At 35.9% G+C, this 20,688-nt stretch overlaps 1 protein-coding gene and 1 pseudogene across 5 annotated transcripts in view; one reads left to right on the top strand and one right to left on the bottom strand.

Annotated features, from left to right (window-relative positions):
* The window catches only part of PUS10 (pseudouridine synthase 10), a 147,436-nt gene that overhangs the window by 18,170 nt on the left and 108,578 nt on the right, over window positions 1-20,688 (top strand). For all 5 annotated transcript variants that reach the window (XM_077134307.1, XM_077134306.1, XM_077134305.1 and 2 more), the window contains exons 3-4: window positions 576-830; window positions 2,019-2,105. In XM_077134307.1, the coding sequence (XP_076990422.1) occupies window positions 576-830; window positions 2,019-2,105 (342 nt within the window). The remainder of the gene's footprint in view (window positions 1-575; window positions 831-2,018; window positions 2,106-20,688) is intronic.
* Window positions 10,937-12,218, bottom strand: LOC143660862 (3-hydroxyisobutyryl-CoA hydrolase, mitochondrial-like; annotated as a pseudogene).

The raw sequence follows: 20,688 nt of genomic DNA, 5'->3' as shown, positions 1-20,688 counted from the left end.
ACATTTCAGCATCGCTAGTATCTGTTTACTTTTATTTAATAAATTATCTCCTTGGGTTTATTTTACATTTTTCTAATCTCTGTTCTGATTTTATATTAATTAAACACTGTATTTTGACGTTTAATGATTGTTAGGTTATCAAATAATCTAGTGAGGATGGAAATTCTGTTCTGTATTTATATATGTTAATAATTAGAGTGGAGCTTTGCAGTTTTACTGAGATTAGCAAGTGAATGACCCCACTACAGAATTACAAACCAAATTAATTTATGTATTTGCTAATGGAGCCTTAGGTTTAGGCCTTTACTTTCATTGATATATGAAACTCTTGAAAAATTATTTACATTTTTATTATAGGAGTTGGGTAACTCTCTTTAAAATTCCCTGTAAAGCCAGTAAAGGCTAAAAAATTAAATTGATTCCTCCAGAATTGATATAAATCAAAATTGTACAACTTTGTGATATGTCATAATTTTTAGTCATGTTTTCATGCTTCATTTTACCTAGAAACCCTTAGGGGCAATATTAAATGTTTATTGCATTTTTTTAATTGTTTTATTACTCTTTAATTCCAGGAGTTGCTCAGTGAACTACAGAAATTTCTGGACACTGAAAAAGATGAAATAATTCTGGAAATTCCAAACCCACCTCCCAAGAAAATTCGACTACAAAAACCAGAAGATGGACTTGATAGTCTGAGTCAAAATGGAGAGGGAAAGATCTCGGTTATGGGAGATAGAAACATTGCTTCCAAGAACTCAAATTTAAATGTGTGTAATGTATGCTTAGGAATTCTTCAAGAATTCTGTGAAAAGGAGTTCATTAAAAAGGTAAATAATCCCTTTAGTATTTATGTAAGGGTTTCACCATAACATAAGGCCTAGGATTCTTACATTGGAAGGAACAATGCCAGTCATTTCAACTTGTTTTACACTAATGGATCATTAAAATGTTTTCTTAAAAACTTTTTAAACATAAGAGTCCTATTCTCAAATCATCTATTTATCACCATGATAGCTAAGAATTAATAAAATAACTACCTGTGTATTCCAGTGATGAGTGCTATTCAGTTGAAGAAAATTTAAAGAAAATTTAGCAGTTTGTTTTTCATTTGCTACTTAACACAGCAAAGGAGTTAGACAAAAGTTCTCTCTTAGTCATACGGATTAGTATCTAGAAAAGACAGATCTTACAGCCTTGTAGAAGGTGAATGATTGAATGTGGAATTGCCTTTGTGTATGTGTGTGTGTATCTGAGAGGTGTTATTGGAAGCATTAGAAGCATTATTATATCTCAGTCTAATTCCAAATGAGGGTATTGGTAATACTTTATTTCTAAAGCCAAGTGATGTTAAATATGTGTCTATCACATTATTTATAATTTTGCAAGTTGGAAATATTTATAATCAAAATGGTTTTTCAAAAGGGGTGAATATTGTGAAAGTGTGAATAGTAGATTTTTTAATTTTTATTTTAATTTTAGTCACATATGTACAACCTAAAATTTTCCCTTTTAACCACATTTAGGTATATACTTTCTCAATGTAGTACTATGATCACCATCTTCCATTACGAAGAGTTCTTTATGTATTCTGGATATTAAACTGTTATCAGATATATGGTTCCTAAATATTTTCTCCCATTTTGTAGGTTGTCTCTCTACTTTCATGATGAAGTCCTTTAATGCGCAAAAGTTTCTAATTTTGAGATGACCCATTTATCTATCTTTTCTTTCGTTGCTCATGCTTTTGGTGTAAATCTAAGAAACTGTTGCCTAACCCAAGGCATGAAAATGCTTCCCTGTGGTTTCTTCTAGGGTTTTGTTTTGTTTTGTGTTTTTTGGTACCTTGTGACACCTGTCTTCAGGGTCATAGTAAATATTTCTGGAGTTCTCCCCTCAAATGTAAATGTTTGAGATTTTTATGATGTTATCTCCTGGACCAGAAATTTATGTTATAAAGATTAGAGTAAAGCTTTCAGCAAGTCCTAGAAGTTTAAATAATTGTATTAATTTTTTAGGTGTGTGAAAAAGTTGAGGCATCTGGATATGAATTCACCAACTTGGTATTTTCAGTCTCCTTTCCACCACAGCTATCCGTAAGAGAGGTAAGGCCATTTATAGGTATAAAACTATAGGTTAAATAAGAATTTCACTGAGAATTTCTCCAAAAATGGGAATGTGGAAATATTCTTTTGTTTGTTTGTATGTTGTGTACTAATTGAATGATTAAAGGCAATTTAAAGCTACCCAACGAATACTTGTTGAGTGAACGAATGGACAAAGTAATTATTGGTTTACCTTAATTTATTCATCATGAGACTTCCATCTTTTTAAAGGTCCTCATTCTGATGTTGCTTGAACATTTGCTATGTTCAAAGCAGTTGTCGAGGAAGAGTTTTTGACTGGGATGCCAGAGATGTGTGTATTTTACAATGGTCCTGGAATAGGGTCTGTATTAGTTTCCTGGCTGCTAAAACAAATACTATACAATGTGTTGGCTTAAACAATAAGAATTTATTGGCTCATCATTTTGAGGCTAGGAGAAATCCAAAATTGAGGCCTCAGCTAGGTGATGCTTTCTTCCCCAAGAATGTGGCATGCTGGGGTTGGCTGCTGGTGATCCTTGGTCCCTGGCTTCTGTCATATGGCCATACACATGGCAGCATCTTCTTTCTCTTCTGGGTTGCATTATCTTCTAACTTTTGTCTACTCTCTGTGTGTCCAATTTCCTTTGCTTATAAGGACTTTAACCATTCTGAATTAAGGCCCACCCTCATTCAGTTTGGGTACATTTTAACTAATAACATCTTCAAAGGTCCTGTTTACAAATGTGTTCACACCCATAGGACCAAGGGTTGGAAATGACTATGCCTTTTTGTAGGGGACATGATTCAGTTCCCAAAAGGATCCTTTCAATTATGACAAACCTTCTTATTCTCTAGCATAAAATATAAAAATGTGATACTTCTTCTAGTTGGTGATACAGGGATAAAATAACCCATGTTTATTTTAACTTTGAGCTTTTGCAGTGTTGCTGTCATATTTTTCCTAAGTGAGAAGATAATGATTGTTACTGATATGTCCTTGTGTGTCAAAACTGACATGAAAACATACACGTTTTATATTTTGTATTATTGCATTCTTACATGATGTCTAGTGGGAATGACCTGTCATTAAAGATGGGTTTTAAATATATTCATTTATACTTCTGAGGGGTGTCGTCTCTACTGCCCCAAATTCCAAATCATCCCTGGAACATTACATCTTATACCATCACTTTCTTTGGGTGAGCATGTTTATCAACACTACAAGGGCTAAAGATTGATTTAAGACTTGTCAAAGCTGGATGGAATGAGAGGGAATTGCTGGGAAGTGAAAAGAGTAGAATATTTTAAGTAGTTTGTTGCTGACAAGGTAACTGAGCAGTGAAAGAATAAAGGGGATGATGATGATACACTGAGGTTTATAAATACTCAGAATTATTTTCTAGTCAATCATCAAAGCATTTCTTACTAATAAGTCATTTCAGAGTCCTGTCTGTAGAAAGAAATAAAGTCTCCCAAAAGCTAAGTGACTTGCAAAAAAGTCACAGTGTTCAGTGACTAAAATAGGAATAGTAAGTATATTTTCATAGTATTGGTGATATCTCTTACACACCAATGAACAATTCCTCTCAAAGTTTATATTTTACATTAATCTTAGTATTGTCCATTTTTATCACCTATGTGACGATTTTGTCAAGTATTAATTTAATATTTATTGAATACTTGGAAGATATTCTTATTCTGTTAGGTATTAAAAATACTATTTTTAAAAACAGAATTATTCTTCTTTAACTCTACTTTTTTTTTTTTTTTTGCATGGACAGACACCAGGAATCGAACCCGGGTCTCTGGTATAGCAGGCCACAACTCTGCCTGCTGAGCCACTGTGGCCCGCCCTCTTAATTATTTTTTGTAACTGATTTTAATGCCTTAACTATTCAGCAGAAATGTGTGACTATTCCAGTCATTGGAGAGTTAATGCATTTATATGATATAGTGTGTTACCAAGTGTCTTATTGTTTTCCTTTGTGTTAATGAGAAATACATTTTTACCCTTTTATTTCTCAAAAATAATAATTATTCAAAAGTCTTAGTTTTCTTTGCAGTATGCTATTTTCACGATCCAGATTTCTTCATAAAATTATGTTTGTAGTTAACTTTGTGATTTTCTTTTATTATATTATAATATGTTGTTACTTTTTTTATAACTTCCTTGGAGTTGCGATGTGCTGGGCTGGCCAAACTGGATATAAATTGCTTTTCAAACCAGTTAATTTATTTGTTCCATGTCCTATTTGAAACAGATTTCACATATCTTCAAAACATTCTTGCATTTTGAATATAAATTCTGTGGCTTAGACTTCCGGAGAAGATGGCGGCTTAGTAAGACGCGCGGGTCTTAGTTCCTCCTCCAGAACAGCTACTAGGAGAGTAGAAACGATACAGAACAGCTGCCAGAGCCACAACAGAGATCAAGAAGACAGCGTACCCCATTCTGGAACAGCTGACTGGCTGGGAGAACCCGCTCCGGTGAGATCGCCGAGGGGCGCGGGCTTCCCCGAGCCACGGTGGCAGGCGGCCGGAGCCCCGCCCTCCCTCCTTCCCGGGCCGACTGGGAGAATTGGACAGGCGGTCCCCTCAAGCTGTGGCGGCTGGCGCCCCCCCCACGCACAGCCCCCTGGACCAACTGGGAGAATTGGATCGGAGATCCCCAGGCCGCGGAGAACGGTGACCGGGGTCCCTTCCAAACACGTGGCTTCCCGGTTCGGCTGGAAATGGTGCACTCCCCCGGGCCGCAGCAGCTGGGACCCTCCCGCCACGCTTGGCGCCCCGGGCCGGCTAGGAGATTCGGACGGGCGCTCTCCCGGGCTGCGGCGGCTGGCGACCCTCCCTGCATTCGGAACCCCGGGCCGGCTGGGAGATTCGGATTGGCACTCTTCCAAGCCGCTTTGGCTGGCAACCCCCCCCCCCCCCACGGCAAGAGTTTTCCAAAGTTAAAGGACCCACAGCACCTGTTAATGGTGGGACCCGCAGACGAACGAGTGCCATGAGCGCCATCTACTGGGCAGGATAAGAAAACAGAACCCAGAGATTTCACAGAAAAATCTTTCAACCTGTTGGGTCCAACGCCCAGGGAAATATGACTAAATGCCCAGACACCAGCAGAAGATAACGGATCATGCTCAGAAAATTGAAAATATGGCCCAATCAAAGGAACAAACCAATAGTCCAAATGAGATACAGGAGCTGAGACAACTAATGCTGAATATACGAACAGAAATGGAAAACCTCTTCAAAAACCAAATCGATAAATTGAGGGAGGACATGAAGAAGACATGGGCTGAACAAAAAGAAGAAATAGAAAAACTGAAAAAACAAATCACAGAACTTATGGAAGTGAAGGTCAAAGTAGAATAGATGGAAAAAACAATGGATACCTACAATGATAGATTTAAAGAGACAGAAGATAGAATTAGTGATTTGGAGGATGGAACATCTGAATTCCAAAAAGAAACAGAAGCTATAGGGAAAAGAATGGAAAAATTTGAACAGGGGATCAGGGAACAGAAAGACAATATGAAGCGCACAAATATACGTGTTGTGGGTGTCCCAGAAGGAGAAGAGAAGGGAAAAGGAGCAGAAAAACTAATGGAAGAAATTATCACTGAAAACTTCCCAACTCTTATGAAAGACCTAAAATTACAGATCCAAGAAGTGCAGCGCACCCCAAAGAGAATAGACGCAAATAGGCGTTCTCCAAGACACTTACTAGTCAGAATGTCAGAGGTCAAAGAGAAAGAGAGGATCTTGAAAGCAGCAAGAGAAAAACAATCCATCACATACAAGGTAAACCCAATAAGACTATGTGTAGATTTCTCAGCAGAAACCATAGAAACTAGAAGACAGTGGGATGATATATTTAAATTACTAAAAGAGAAAAACTGCCAACCAAGACTTCTATATCCAGCAAAATTGTTCTTCAAAAGTGAGGGAGAAATTAAAACATTTTCAGACAAAAGTCACTGAGAGAATTTGTGACCAAGAGACCAGCTCTGCAAGAAATACTAAAGGGAGCACTAGAGTCAGATACGAAAAGACAGAAGAGAGAGGTATGGAGAAGAGTGTATAAAGAAGGAAAATCGGATATGATGTACATAATACAATAGGCAAAATGTTAGAGGAAAATATTATCCAAACAGTAATAACTCTAAATGTTAATGTACTGAATTCCCCAATCAAAAGACATAGACTGGCAGAATGGATTAAAAAACAAGATCCTTCTATATGCTGTCTACAGGAAACACATCTTAAACCCAAAGATAAACATAGGTTGAAAGTGAAAAGTTGGGAAAAGATATTTCATGCAAATAACAACCAGAAAAGAGCAGGAGTAGCTATACTAATATCCAACAAATTAGACTTCAAATATAAAACAGTTAAAAGAGACAGAGGACACTATCTACTAATAAAAGGATCAATTAAACAAGAAGACCTAACAATCATAAATATTTATTCACCAAACCGGAATGCCCCTAAATATGTGAGGAATACACTGCAAACACTGAAAAAGGAAATAGACACATATACCATAATAGTTGGAGACTTCAATTCACCACTCTCATCAATGGACAGAACATCTAGACAGAGGATCAATAAAGAAATAGAGAATCTGAATATTACTATAAATGAGCTAGACTTAACAGGCATTTATAGGACATTACATCCCACAACAGCAGGATACACCTTTTTCTCAAGTGCTCATGGATCATTCTCAAAGATAGACCATATGCTGGGTCACAAAGCAAGTCTTATCAAATTTAAAAAGATTGAAATCATACACAACACTTTCTCAGATCATAAAGGAATGAAGTTGGAAATCAATAATAGGCGGAGTGCCAGAAAATTCACAAATACGTGGAGGCTCAACAACACACTCCTAAACAACGAGTGGGTCAAAGAAGAAATTGCGAGAGAAAAAGTAAATACCTCGAGGCGAATGAAAATGAAAACACAACATATCAAAACTTATGGGACGCAGCAAAGGCAGTGCTAAGAGGGAAATTTATTGCCCTAAATGCCTATATGAGAAAAGAAGAAAAGGCAAAAATTCAGGAATTAACTGTTCACTTGGAAGAACTGGAGAAAGAACAGCAAACTAATCCCAAAGCAAGCGAAAGGAAAGAAATAACAAAGATTAGAGCAGAAATAAATGAAATTGAAAACATGAAAACAATAGAGAAAATCAATAAGACCAGAAGTTGGTTCTATGAGAAAATCAATAAGATTGATGGGCCCTTAGCAAGATTGACAAAAAGAAGAAGAGAGAGGATGCAAATAAATAGGATCAGAAGTGGAAGAGGAGACATAACCACTGACCTCACAGAAATAAAGGAGGTAATAACAGGATACTATGAACAACTTTATGCTAATAAAGACAACAATTTAGAGGAAATGGACAGGTTCCTGGAAAGACATGAACAACCAACTTTGACTCAAGAAGAAATAGATGACCTCAACAAACCAATCACAAGTAAAGAAACTGAATCAGTCATTCAAAAGCTTCCTAAAAAGAAAAGTCCAGGACCAGATGGCTTCACATGTGAATTCTATCAAACATTCCAGAAAGAATTAGTACCAACTCTCCTCAAACTCTTCAAAAAAATCGAAGTGGAGGGAAAACTACCTAATTCATTCTATGAAGCCAACATCACCCTCATACCAAAACCAGGCAAAGATATTACAAAAAAAGAAAACTACAGACCAATCTCTCTAATGAATATAGATGCAAAAATCCTCAATAAAATTCTAGCAAATCGTATCCAAAAACACATTAAAAGAATTATACATCATGACCAAGTAGGATTCATCCCAGGTATGCAAGGATGGTTCAACATAAGAAAATCAATTAATGTAATACACCATATCAACAAATCAAAGCAGAAAAATCACATGATCATCTCAATTGATTCAGAGAAGGCATTTGACAAGATTCAACATCCTTTCCTGTTGAAAACACTTCAGAAGATAGGAATGCAAGGGAACTTCCTTAAAATGATAGAGGGGGTATATGAAAAACCCACAGCTAATATCATCCTCAATGGGGAAAAATTGAAAACTTTCCCCCTAAGATCAGGAACAAGACAAGGATGTCCACTATCACCACTATTATTCAACATCGTGTTGGAGGTTCTAGCCAGAGCAATTAGACAAGAAAAAGAAATACAAGGCATCAAAATTGGAAAGGAAGAAGTAAAACTATCACTGTTTGCAGATGATATGATACTATACGTCGAAAACCCGGAAAAATCCACAACAAAACTACTAGAGCTAATAAATGAGTACAGCAAAGTAGCAGGTTACAAGATCAACATTCAAAAATCTGTAGCATTTCTATACACTAGTAATGAACAAGCTGAGGGGGAAATCAAGAAAAGAATTCCATTTACAATTGCAACTAAAATAATAAAATACCTAGGAATAAATTTAACTAAAGAGACAAAAAAACTGTACAAAGAAAACTACAAAAAACTGTTAAAAGAAATCACAGAAGACCTAAATAGATGGAAGGGCATACTGTGTTCATGGATTGGAAGACTAAATATAGTTAAGATGTCAATCCTACCTAAATTGATTTACAGATTCAATGCAATACCAATCAAAATCCCAACAACTTATTTTTCAGAAATAGAAAAACCAATAAGCAAATTTATCTGGAAGGGCAGGGTGCCCCGAATTGCTAAAAGTATCTTGAGGAAAAAAAACGAAGCTGGAGATCTCGCACTGCCTGACTTTAAGGCATATTATGAAGCCACAGTGGTCAAAACATCATGGTACTGGCATAAAGATAGATATATCGACCAATGGAATCGAATAGAGTGCTCAGCTATAGACCCTCTCATCTATGGACATTTGATCTTTGATAAGGCAGTCAAGCCAACTCACCTGGGACAGAACAGTCTCTTCAATAAATGGTGCCTAGAGAACTGGATATCCATATGCAAAAGAATGAAAGAAGACCCATCTCTCACACCCTATACAAAAGTTAACTCAAAATGGATCAAAGATCTAAACATTAGGTCTAAGACCATAAAACAGTTAGAGGAAAATGTAGGGAGATATCTTATGGATCTTACAACTGGAGGCGGTTTTATGGACCTTAAACCTAAAGCAAGAACACTGAAGAAGGAAATAAATAAATGGAGCTCCTCAAAATTAAACACTTTTGTGCATCAAAGAACTTCATCAAGAAAGTAGAAAGACAGCCTACACAATGGGAGACAATATTTGGAAATGATATATCAGATAAAGGTCTAGTATCCAGAATTTATAAAGAGATTGTTCATCTCAACAACAAAAAGACAGCCAACCCAATTACAAAATGGGAAAAAGACTTGAACAGACACCTATCAGAAGAGGAAATACAAATGGCCAAAAGGCACATGAAGAGATGCTCAATGTCCCTGGCCATTAGAGAAATGCAAATCAAAATCACAATGAGATATCATCTCACACCCACCAGAATGGCCATTATCAACAAAACAGAAAATGACAAGTGCTGGAGAGGATGCGGAGAAAGAGGCACACTTATCCACTGTTGGTGGGAATGTCAAATGGTGCAACCACTGTGGAATGCAGTTTGGCGGTTCCTCAAAAAACTGAATATAGAATTGCCATACGACCCAGCAATACCATTGCTAGGCATCTACTCAAAGGACTTAAGGGCAAAGACACAAACGGACATTTGCACACCAATGTTTATAGCAGCATTATTTACAATTGCAGAGAGATGGAAACAGCCAAAATGTCCATCAACAGACGAGTGGCTAAACAAAGTGTGGTATATACATACGATGGAATATTATGCAGCTTTAAGACAGAATAAACTTATGAAGCATGTAATAACATGGATTGACCTAGAGAACATTATGCTGAGTGAGTCTAGCCAAAAACTAAAGGACAAATACTGTATGGTCCCACTGATGTGAACAGACATTCGAGAATAAATTTGGAATATGTCATTGGTAACAGAGTCCAGCAGGAGTCAGAAACAGGGTAAGATAATGGGTAATTGGAGCGGAAGGGATACAGACTGTGCAACAGGACTAGATACAAAAACTCAAAAATGGACAGCACAATAATACCTAATTGTAAAGTAATCATGTTAAAACACTGAATGAAGCTGCATCTGAGCTATAGTTTTTTTTTGCGTGTGTGTCTATTTGTCTTTTTTTTTCTTTCTCCTTTTCTTTTTTTTTACTGTTATTATTTTTATTTTTCTCTATATTAACATTGTATATCTTTTTCTGTTGTTTTGCTAGTTCTTTTCCTAAATTGATGCAAATGTACTAAGAAATGATGATCATGCATCTATGTGATAATGTTAAGAATTACTGATTGCATATGTAGAATGGAATGATTTCTAAATATTGTGTTAATTTCTTTTTTTTCTTTAATTAATTAAAAAAAAAAGTGAGGTCAGCTGACTGAATTAGATGTCTTTGGCATTGTCCTAGTTTGCCAGCTGCCAGAATTCAATATACTAGAAATGGAATGGCTTTTAAAAGGGGGAATTTAATGAGTTGCTAGTTCACAATTCTAAGATTGCATATGTAGAATGGAATGATTTCTAAAAAAAAAAAAAAAAATTCTGTGGCTTCTTCATTGTGCTTCTCAACTTAGATCTTGTAATTATTTTTTTTATGTTCCGGTAAAATTTTATGAACGCTTAAATCTGAATTTCACCATTTTCATATGTAGGAAACATTGATCTTTGATTTTTTTCAACGATTAAAAAATGTAGACACCACTCTTCTCTTGTGGGCTGCGTAAAAACAGACTGCTGTAATTTGCCAATTGCTGCTCCAAAGTAACATCTGAAAAGACCAGCCACCTCAAAATTTCAGATCATTGCTTCCCAGAGATTTAAAGTGATTATTCAAATCTCCATCAGTAACTTCTTTTGCATCAGCTGGTTTCCTCTTCAGACTCTGATCTTTATCTGTTTAGACTGCTCTAACACCTTCATGAAAGTCTTGACCTCTCTTACAAGCTTGACCTAGCTGATATTCCATAATTAATACTTCTTGCAAAATTTTTGACCATTTCTTGAGCTGCCTTAGTGTGATCTTTAAGGATGTTGGAGACATTTTATTTATTGCCTTCAACTGCTCTAGGGCAAAAGATGAACCATCTTGCTGCTAATTCTCAACATTTGCTTCCTTACTATTGGCCAAAAACCAACTGTTTATTTTGTTCATGTGTTCCTCAAGTATAAAAGACTTGTCCTGATCAATCTTTGGACTTTGTATGGTAAGTTTCTAAGACATCTGCAATATTTTCTTGTGAAGGAGATTTCAGGGCCCCAAAATTTTCTTCTTAAGAGCCCAGCTTTTCAGAATCTACAAAGTATGTTGTAATTTCTGCTCTGTGCAGGTCTCTCCCTTTTAGTCTGAATCCTGTTAATGCAAGGAAGTAACCAAGTTTTCCTTGTAGCTGTGGCAAAAAATAACCTCCACCTACATCAGGAAATAGTCCTATCTATTGATGTTTCGGGCATTGAAAAAAGAGTGTTTTTGGTAGCCATTTGAAATTGCCCATGTACTGAGAGACCAACTCCTCCACCCGTTGTAAATTCCATGAATAAGGACAATTTCTGATAGGAATCAATGCATTGTTCAGCATGTATTCTTCTCTAAAGAAATCTTGAGATAGCTTCTGTTTTGCCTTTTCAGCTTCAGAGATCTCTGACATCGCCCCCAGCGCAAAAGCTTTTCCTCTAGCTCCCTTTATAATGATCAGGAAAGTTCCAGGATCTTGTTCCCACTTCTTTAACTGTGGATAAATTTGCCAAATCGTATTAAGAGTCACGGCATTTAGAAACTTTGGTTGTTTAGTGTTATCACTCCTGCACAACCTTTTCTTTCCAATAGTACTTCTGCTGTATCTGTGTGATTAGACATTTCTCTGAAATTGTGAACTGTAATTCAGTAGCCTTGATCTTTGATAGTGATTGTATAACTATATAGCTATCATCTTGTAACCATGTGATTATAAAAACCTTCTGACTGATACTCCCTTCATCCAGTGTATGAGTAGCAAATGTTACAATATAATATGAGTCCTTTTGAATTAATTAAACCTCAATATGAGCCTCCACACCTCTGGCAGCCCCATTGCCAGAACGTCAGGTTTTGTAAATATTTTAAACTTAGAATCTATATGGCTCTGTGTAGAACAAATATATCAATTTATGAGGAATTACTTAATGTTAGATATCTCATAATTCAGAGTGGAATACGTAATTGAGCCAATTTGATTTGCTACTATGGTGAAAGTAAGACTCTGGAAAAGAAACCTGTGGTGGCTAGGATATTTTGTTTCTAAAAAGAAAATCATGATCACAGATATACTGATTTGAGAGCAAATAATATTTTACCAATATGATCGTATTTATTACATTCCTGTTTACAAAAGAATGAAGTAAAAAAGGGAACTCAAATAAAGGATTTTTTAAAATGTAACTGTAAAATTTTATTAACCTACCCCTGTTCCTAGCCCTACCAGTCCCTTTTGGCTATAGCCATAGTTTTTATTTTTATTTTATCTCTACAAAAGCACTAATTTAAAAGCATAGGAAGAAAAATCTTCAGACAGTATAATTATCATCATTTTCCACTGAGTTTGGGAGAATATGGAGGGAGAAATGGAGTATAACTCTTGAGTATGCTTTCCTAGGAACTAGCTGATCTGGTCAAGACAGCTTTTAACTGAGTGCTGCTACAGAGGAGAAAAGTATGCTGTTTAACTGATGAAAACCCAGTTAGCACATGAGACACGGTAAAGAGAATAAGAGGAGGCACCCTCTAGGGTCTGACAAAAGACAACAATATGGAAACTTGCTGGAAATAATACTTAAGTCTCCAGAGTTTATATAACAACATAGAAAGTGCAAATGATAAAATAAACTCAAGATTACAAGGGAGAGTAATATCTCATGGTTGTCACTGTGACTTTCTGGAATGGGCCTTGCCATTTGTATGTGACAATGAAAGAATAAGTCTTTTTGCAAGATTTAGACTTGTTAAGAGGGAGTTGTAATAATGAGATATGTCAAAAAGTATAGGACTACATTGAGATCTGAGATCCTAAGAGTAGCAGGATGCCGAAGATCATCGAAAGGATGATAAAAGGAGAGAGAAACAGGGCATCGATAGAGTTATGGCAGTATGCTGTTTGCTACCTGGCTGAGGGAAGAAGTGATAAGTTTCCAGTATAAGATCCTCACCAAGACTGATGAATATGGTAGTGATGAGGGGTTCCCAGTGTCTACACAACTAATGGAAATCGCATTTGGCTAAATGCACATTGTCTATAATTTTTGGATTAGAATAGTTTCTTCTCCTAAAGTAGTGGTTTTCAAACTTTTCAAACTTGCATAAGACTTATTTTGAGAGTTTCCTGGATTCTATCCCCAGATATTCTGATACAGTAGATTATATTCTGATACAAGAATTTACACTTCTAACAAGTTGCTGCCGGTACAAGGACCATACTTGAAGAAACATTGTCCTAAAAGATAATTGGAGAACTAATCCAATCCAAAATAAAAAATTGATAGCCATTTAAAATTTGTATTTCTGATAGGAAGGGAGGAAATGGCTGCATTTTTGATAGGTAAATTTCAAAAAAGTCCAAAGAAAGTGTAGTTTTTATTCTATGACCCAGGAATCTGGGTAGTAAGATCATTTAAAAGGTTTGCAGGTTCAGAGAAAATGCTCTTTAGACTTTAATTAAAAAAAAAATTTTTTTTTTCTGAATGCATTTCATTTTTTTGTTTGCATACCTAAAATAAATATGGAACTTAAAAGCCTAATTATTTGCCTCTAATAATATTGTATGGATATATTAGTTTTTGTTTTTATTTTTAGTTATAGCAATTAGGTTTAGAGAAAAATCATGCAGAAAGTAGAGTTTCCATAGACCCTCTCTCACACAGAGTTTTCCCTATTATTAACATTTTGCCTTAATGTAGTACTTTGTTACTCTTGAATCAGTATTATAACTATAGAAAATATTGTCCGTCATCTACATTAGTGTTCTTTCTTTGTGTTGTGCAGTTCTATGGTTTGTTTTTTTTTTGAGTAACTTACATACAATGTAAAATTTCCCATTTTGCCCATTTTCACATATACAATTCCCAGTGGTGTTAATTACATTTACAATGTTGTACCTACATTACCATTATCGATTGCTGAAACTTCTCCATTACCCCAAACAGAAACTCTATACCAATTAAACATTAACTCCCCATGCCCATCACCACCTGGCCCCTGATAATCTGTATTCTAGTTTCTGACTTTATGAATTTTCATATTCTACTTATTTCATGTAAGTGAGATCATACAATATTTGTCCTTTTGTATCTGGCTTATTTCACGTTACATAATGTCTTCAGTGTTCATCCATGTTGTATTGCATTGTACATATTTTTATGGCCAGATAATATTCCATTGTATGGATATATCACATTTTGTTTATCCACTCATAGCTTGAGTTACTTCTATCTTTTGATAACTGCAAGTAATGCCCCTATGGACATCAGTTTGTAAATCTGTTCAAGTCCATGCTTTCAGTTCTGTTGGGTATATACCTAAAAGTGGGAGTGTCAGGTCATATGGTATTCTATGTTTAACTTTCTGAGGAATAGCCAAACTGTTTTCCAGTATGGCTGTACCATGTTACATTTGCAACAACAATGTACAAGGATTCTACATCCTCTCCAATCCATGTTATTTTCTTTTTTATTTTAAAGAGTAATTATTCTAGTGGGTGTGGAATGGTATTTCCTTGATTTTTTAAATACTTTTCTGATTTTATTTAATTTAGAAGGATTTTTTTTAAACCTTGACTTTTGGTGATTTACGTGGCTGATTATTGTGCAACTTTAGCATTGTTTCATATAAAATCACTATTATATTCTGATTTGCTACAGTAAATTCTGTCTCTCCCACCAAGACTACAAAACGTCTAAATCGAAGTCAGATACCACAATTTTTATGCATCTTTGTATCCTTTCCAACATGAAATACAAGGCCTAAAATATACTAGCATGTCTCTACCATTTGTAAAAACTGTAATTAGAAATATAGATGGTATACTAATTAATTTTTAAAAATGACCTAAAGGCAAAAAGACCACTAATTTTTATGAATTGAAATACAAGAAAATCTTAGAATTTATCTTGGTTTTCCTGCTGCTATGACAGATACCACAGAATGGGTTGGCTTAAACAAGGGGAATTTATTTTTTCATGATTTCAGAGGCTTGGAAGGTTTGTTTTCTCCTGATCTTGGTAGTATTCTGAAACACTGGCAATCCTTGGGTTCCTTGGTTTTCCTGTTACATGGTGATATCCTCTCCTTTCTCTTCCAGGTTGCTTCTGACTTTGAGCCTCCAGTTCTTCCCCATGACTTTCTCTTTTTAAGCCCTCCAGTGTTAAAATTAAGACCCAGCCTGATTCAGTAGTCACATCTTAACCAAAAATAACGTCTTCAAAAGATCCTATTTACAATGGGCTCACATCCACAGAAATGAGATTTAGATTAAGGGTATGTTTTTTCCTGGAGTACATAATTCAGTCTATCATAGGATTCCTTGGACTGATGGGAAAATCTAACAATATGAAAAGTAACCTGTTTTCATTTAAGAAATATCATTGATGGGTTTTAATTTTTATTTCCAGAGAGTTAATGATATTGAGCACCTCTTCATGTGCTTTTTGTCCTTTTATGTACCTTCTTTGGTGAAATGTCTGTTCAAGTCTTTTCCTCATTTTTAAGTTGAGTTGTTTGTCTTTTTGTTGGGTTGTAGGAGTTCTTGATATATTCCGGATATTAAACCCTTAACAGATATATGGTTTCCAAATATTTTCTCCTGTCTTATAGGTTTTCTTTTTGCTCTCTTGATAAAGTTCTTCAGTGCACAGAAGTTTTTGATTTTGATGATGTCCCACATCAATTTTTTAAATTTTGTTACTCGTGCTTTGGGTGTAAACTCTAAAAAACCATTGCCTAACCCAACGCCTGAAGATACTCTGCTATGATTTCTCCTCGTTTTGGTTCTTATATTTAGGTCTTTGATCCATTTTGAGTTGATTTTTGTATATGGTATGAGATTCGGGTCCACCGTCATTCTTTTGCATATGGAGATCCAGTTTTCCCAATGCCATTTGTTGAAGAGACTATTCTTTTCCTGTTATGTGGACTTAGCACCCTTGTTAGAAATCAGTTGCTCATAAATTTGAGGTTTGACTTCTGAACCCTCAATTCAATTCGTCTGTATGTCTGTTCTTGTACAGTACCACGCTGTTTCGATTACTGAAGCTTTGTAATGAGTTACAAAAACCTTTGTAATGAGTATGAAATAAGCTTCAAACCCTTGTAATAAATTATAAAACCTTGTAATAAGTTTCAAAACTTTATTCTTCATTTTCAAGATGCTTTTGGCTATTTGAGATCCCTTACCTTTCCATATAAACATTTGTTGATTGGTGTTTCCATTTCTGTGAAGAAGACTGTTGAAGTTTTGCTTGAGATTGGTTGAATCAATAAATCACTTTGGGTAGACTTGACATCTTAACACTGTTTAGTTTTCCTATCCATGAATGCAAAATGTCCATCTATTTATTTAGGTCTTTAATTTTTTTAGCTATGTTTTGTTGTTTCCATGTACAAGTCCTTTACATCCTTGGCTAAATTTTTTAATAATTTTTTATTGTATAACATATTGTACATACAAAGCAAAGAAATAAAAAAGCAGTGGTTCCCAAAGCACCCTTCAACAAGTAGTTACAGGACAAATCCCAGAGTTTATCATGGGCTGCCATACGATCCTCTCAAATTTTTCCTTTTAGCTGCTATAGAATATAGGAGGCTAGAAGGCATAAATACTTTTTTATCATTACAATCAACATTTTCTTTTTCTTTTTTGTGTGAAAAAAAAAGCAGTAAATTTCAAAGCACAGCACCATAATTAGTTATAGAACATATTTTAGAGTTTGACATGGGTTATAGTTCCACAATTTTAAGTTTTTACTTCTAGCTGCTCTAAGATACCGGAGACTAAAAGAGATATCAATTTAATGATTCAGCAATCATATTCATTTGTTAAATCCTGTCTTCTCTGTGTAACTCCACCATTACCTTTGATCTTTCTGTCCCTCTCTTTAGGGGTGTTTGGGCTATGGCCATGCTAATCTTTTCATGTTGAAAGTGTCTGTCACTAATATGGGGTAGGAAAATGGAACTATCTGATGTTCTGGAGAGGCTGGGCCCTCTAGGTTTCAGAACTTATCTGGTATAGGGACCCATCTTTAGGTTATAGGTTTCTGGGCAGTTACAGTAGTGCATGGAACCCTTGTGGAATCTTATATATTGCTCTAAGGTGTTCTTTAGGATTGGCTGAAATGGTCCTGGTTGGTGTTTGGCAGGTTATGATAGTTAGCAGTGTCTAACTGAAGCTTGTGTAAGAGCAACCTCCAGAGTAGCCTCTTGATTCTATCTGAACTCTTACTGCCGCTGATACTTTATTAGTTACACTTCTTTTCTCCCTTGTGGGCAGGATGGAATTGTTGATCCCATGGGACCAGGGCTAGATTCATTCCTGGGAGTCATCTCCCATGTTGCAGGAAGACTTTCTCCCCTGGATGTCGTGTCCCACATAGTGGGGAGAGCAATGATTTCACTTGCAGAATTGGGCTTAGAGAGAGGGAGGCCACATCTGAGCAACAAAAGAGGTCCTCCAGAAGTAACTCTTAGGCATACCCATAGGTTGGCTAAGCTTCTCTGCTACCTACATAAGCTTCACAAGAGTAACCCTCATGATCGAGGGCATGGCCTATTGATTTGGGTATCCCTAAAGTTTGACACATCAGGGGATTCCCTGATGGTAAAGTTTAATAGTTCCCTATATTTTCTCCCATCCCTCAAGGGACTTTGCCAATACTCTTTTGGTTATCTGGTTAATATACTCTAGGATGTTTCCAGGCATAATCTATACAGGATTAAAGGACCTCTTTCTTATTCTGTGCTCCCTGTGTTTCACTTGTTCAAATAAGGTATACAGATAGGTTGAGTTAGATTATGTGCTACAGAAGATTTTGGTTCCATACATCCTTGGTTAAATTTATTCCTACATATTTGGTTTTTTTAGTTGCTATTGTAAATGGAATTTTTTCTTGATTTCCTCTAAAGATTGTTCATTACCAGTGTGACAAACACCACTGATTTTTGGGTGTTGATCTTGTACGCTACCGCTTTGCTGAATTTGTTTATCTCTAGTAGCCTTTTTGTGGATTTTTCAGGATATTCTATATAGGATCCTGTCATCTGTAAATAGGGAAAGCTTTACTTCTTCTTTTCCAGTTTGGGTGTCTTTTATTTCTTTTTCTTGCCTAGTTGCTTTGGCTAGAACTTCCAATACAATATTGAATGACAGTGGTGACAGTCAGCAATGCTTGTCTTTTCCTGATCTTAGGGCAAAAGCTTTCAGTTAGACTTTAAGTTTAAATTAAAAATTTAAATTATCCCAACCAATAAAAGGAAATTTAGGCTAAAGATATATTTCAGTGAAGAAGAAACAAGATATTCTCTCTCTCTCTAAGTTTTTTGCAAACCAGGGACCAATTTTGAAAGAAATACTAATTAATGTAAATTTAGGAAGGAGGCCGAGATCTGTAACAATACCAACTAGAAAACTAAAGCCACTAGTGAATAGAAGCTTTCATTGATTGCTAAGGAAAACTTGGGGTACTTAAAGTTATGTTTAGAGCAAGAAAAAGATTTTTACAAAGGGAATGAATCTGCTATTTGGAATTGATGTTATTCTGTTGATGGATGATATAGGGAAAAAACTGAAAATTCTGTTTTGCTCCTGTCCTTTCTTTCAAGGCAAGTGATCTTCCATCCGAAAAGGATGATCATTGGAAAGGGAGAGTGAAAGCGCCACATAGTGAAGCTTCTGTAAATGAGTTCAAGTCTCTAGGCCTGGATGAATTGCATTCCAGAATAGATTCAGAAAGAACTTGCAACCGTCTGTGATCTTTGAGAGCTTTTAAAAGATAGCAGATTTGTTAAATGAGTAGATAAAGGTAGTTTAAATTTTCAAAAGTTGAGGAATGTTAGTTCTGTTAAGTACCATCTGGCAAGCGTGACCTGAAACCCTGACAACACTCTATATCAGGAACTAAGGGAATGAATTGTGGACACTAAGAATGAGGAAGAATTGGTTGTCCACACACTGAACAGGTTCAGGAAGAACAAATGATATCTGTGTCATTTCTTACCCTAACAGGCTAGCAAGTCTGGTAGTGCAGCAAAATACAGTGCTACCAGCATGACTGGAATTCAGGAAGTCTTTTGACTAGGATTCTTTCTCATGGTAACTTCCTAAAAGTGACAAGAAACATGAGCAGGACCTGAGGACGATTAGGTAGAATTGTGCCTAATTCACTATACCCAAAAGATATCTGGCTGAACAGGGTTTCTCAAGTGTGGTATATAGACCAACCACATTAGACTCACTTGGAGGAAGATGTTGAAAACAAATTCCTGGGTCTTGTTTCAAACCTCCTAAATCAGAGTCACTGCAGTAGTGCCTGGGAACCTGCATTTTAATTACAGTACTCAGATGATTCTTATGCACACTGAAATTAAAGGATCACTGAATTGCAGAGATATTTCTGGTGTGCTACAGAACTTTTTTCCATTTCTTGTCCTGTTCATAATTTCTGTCAGTGATAATATGATGGAGTACATTCATCACATATACCAATGACACAGAGTTGAGAGTAGAGGAAATAGGTTGAGTGTTAGATTTGAAATCCAAAAAGATCTTGTGAAAAGGGAAAACAAGATGAAATTTAAGAAGAATGAACATAAATTCTTATACTTGGGTTTAAATAAACAACCATCCATAAAATGAAATATTATTCAGCCAAAGGAAAGAATGAAACTCTAATACATGCTACATAGTAGATGAGCCTTGAAAACATTATGCTAAGCGAAATGAGCCAGGCATAAATGGACATAATACTTGACAATCTACTCATATGAAATATCTAGAAAGGGCAAATTCATAGAGACAGAAAAGAGGATAGAGATTACAAGGGACTGAGTGGAAGGGTAGTGGGGAACTATTGCTTAATGGGTATAGAGTGTTTGGGGTGGTGAAAATATTCTGTAAGTAGATAGCGGTGATGGTTGCACAGCACTGTGAATTAATGAGTACCACTGAATTTTACATTAAAAAAATAGGGGTGTACGGGTGGTTCAGTGGAAGAATGCTGGCCTGCCATGTGGGAGACCCGGGCGTGTACAAAAAAAGAAAAGGGAGAGAGAGAGAAATGATCAGAATGGTAAATTTTATGTTATTTTTAACCACAAAATGAAACAACTGCGAAGTAATGTTTGAAAAAGAGTGGTTTAAAATCTGTTATAGACAAGACTTAGGGGTTTGAGTTAAGAGCTCAATAAGAATTAGGGGGGGTTGGGCCACGGTGGCTCAACAGGCAAGAATGCTTGCCTGTGATGCCAGAGGACCTGGGTTCGATTCCTGGTGCCTGCCCATGTAAAAAAAAAAAAAAAAA

Source organism: Tamandua tetradactyla, chromosome 17, assembly GCF_023851605.1.
Source record: "Tamandua tetradactyla isolate mTamTet1 chromosome 17, mTamTet1.pri, whole genome shotgun sequence".
In the NCBI taxonomy this organism is placed as follows: domain Eukaryota; kingdom Metazoa; phylum Chordata; class Mammalia; order Pilosa; family Myrmecophagidae; genus Tamandua; species Tamandua tetradactyla.
Note: the sequence above shows the minus strand (reverse complement) of the source record. Positions and strands in the feature narration are given on the sequence as shown.